Source organism: Seriola lalandi, unplaced genomic scaffold (assembly GCF_002814215.2).
Source record: "Seriola lalandi dorsalis isolate HSWRI2012SDOR001 ecotype SW California unplaced genomic scaffold, Sedor1 jcf7180002054981, whole genome shotgun sequence".
NCBI classification, from domain to species: domain Eukaryota; kingdom Metazoa; phylum Chordata; class Actinopteri; order Carangiformes; family Carangidae; genus Seriola; species Seriola lalandi.
Window position 1 is genome coordinate 138,301 of NW_019525661.1, and position 372 is coordinate 138,672.

Consider the following 372-nt stretch of genomic DNA (forward strand, 5'->3'; position numbering starts at 1 on the left):
CTCTCTCTCTCTCTCTCCGTCCTCTTCATCTCAGGCTTCGGTTCTTTCGGCTCCATGAACACCATGGGCCACATGGGTCACATGGGTCACATGACAACAATGGGCAGTCTGGGAGGTGGAGGCTTCACCTCTTTCTCCTCCACCTCATTTGGGGGTGGAGGAGGTGGAGGAGGAGGAGGAGGGGGCGGCGGTGGCGGCATGGGCAACTTCCGCTCTGTGTCCACCTCCACCAAGATCATCAACGGCAGGAAGATCACCACTAAAAGGTAGAGACTGACTGACACATGGTATCAGTATCAGTTTTTAAATTTGTTTTTATTTCAGTTATTGAAAATATTATACAGACTCCACACTACGCTTTAAAAATGGACC

General features: G+C 50.3%; 1 protein-coding gene across 2 annotated transcripts in view; it reads left to right on the forward strand.

Moving 5' to 3' along the window:
• The window catches only part of LOC111648376 (dnaJ homolog subfamily B member 6-like), a 44,526-nt gene extending 44,241 nt beyond the window's left edge, over positions 1–285 (forward strand). For both annotated transcript variants that reach the window (XM_023398233.2, XM_023398234.2), the window contains exon 7: positions 35–285. In XM_023398233.2, coding sequence (XP_023254001.1) covers positions 35–270 — 236 coding nt within the window. In that variant the 3' untranslated portion in view covers positions 271–285. The remainder of the gene's footprint in view (positions 1–34) is intronic.
• Positions 286–372: the final 87 nt, after the last annotated feature.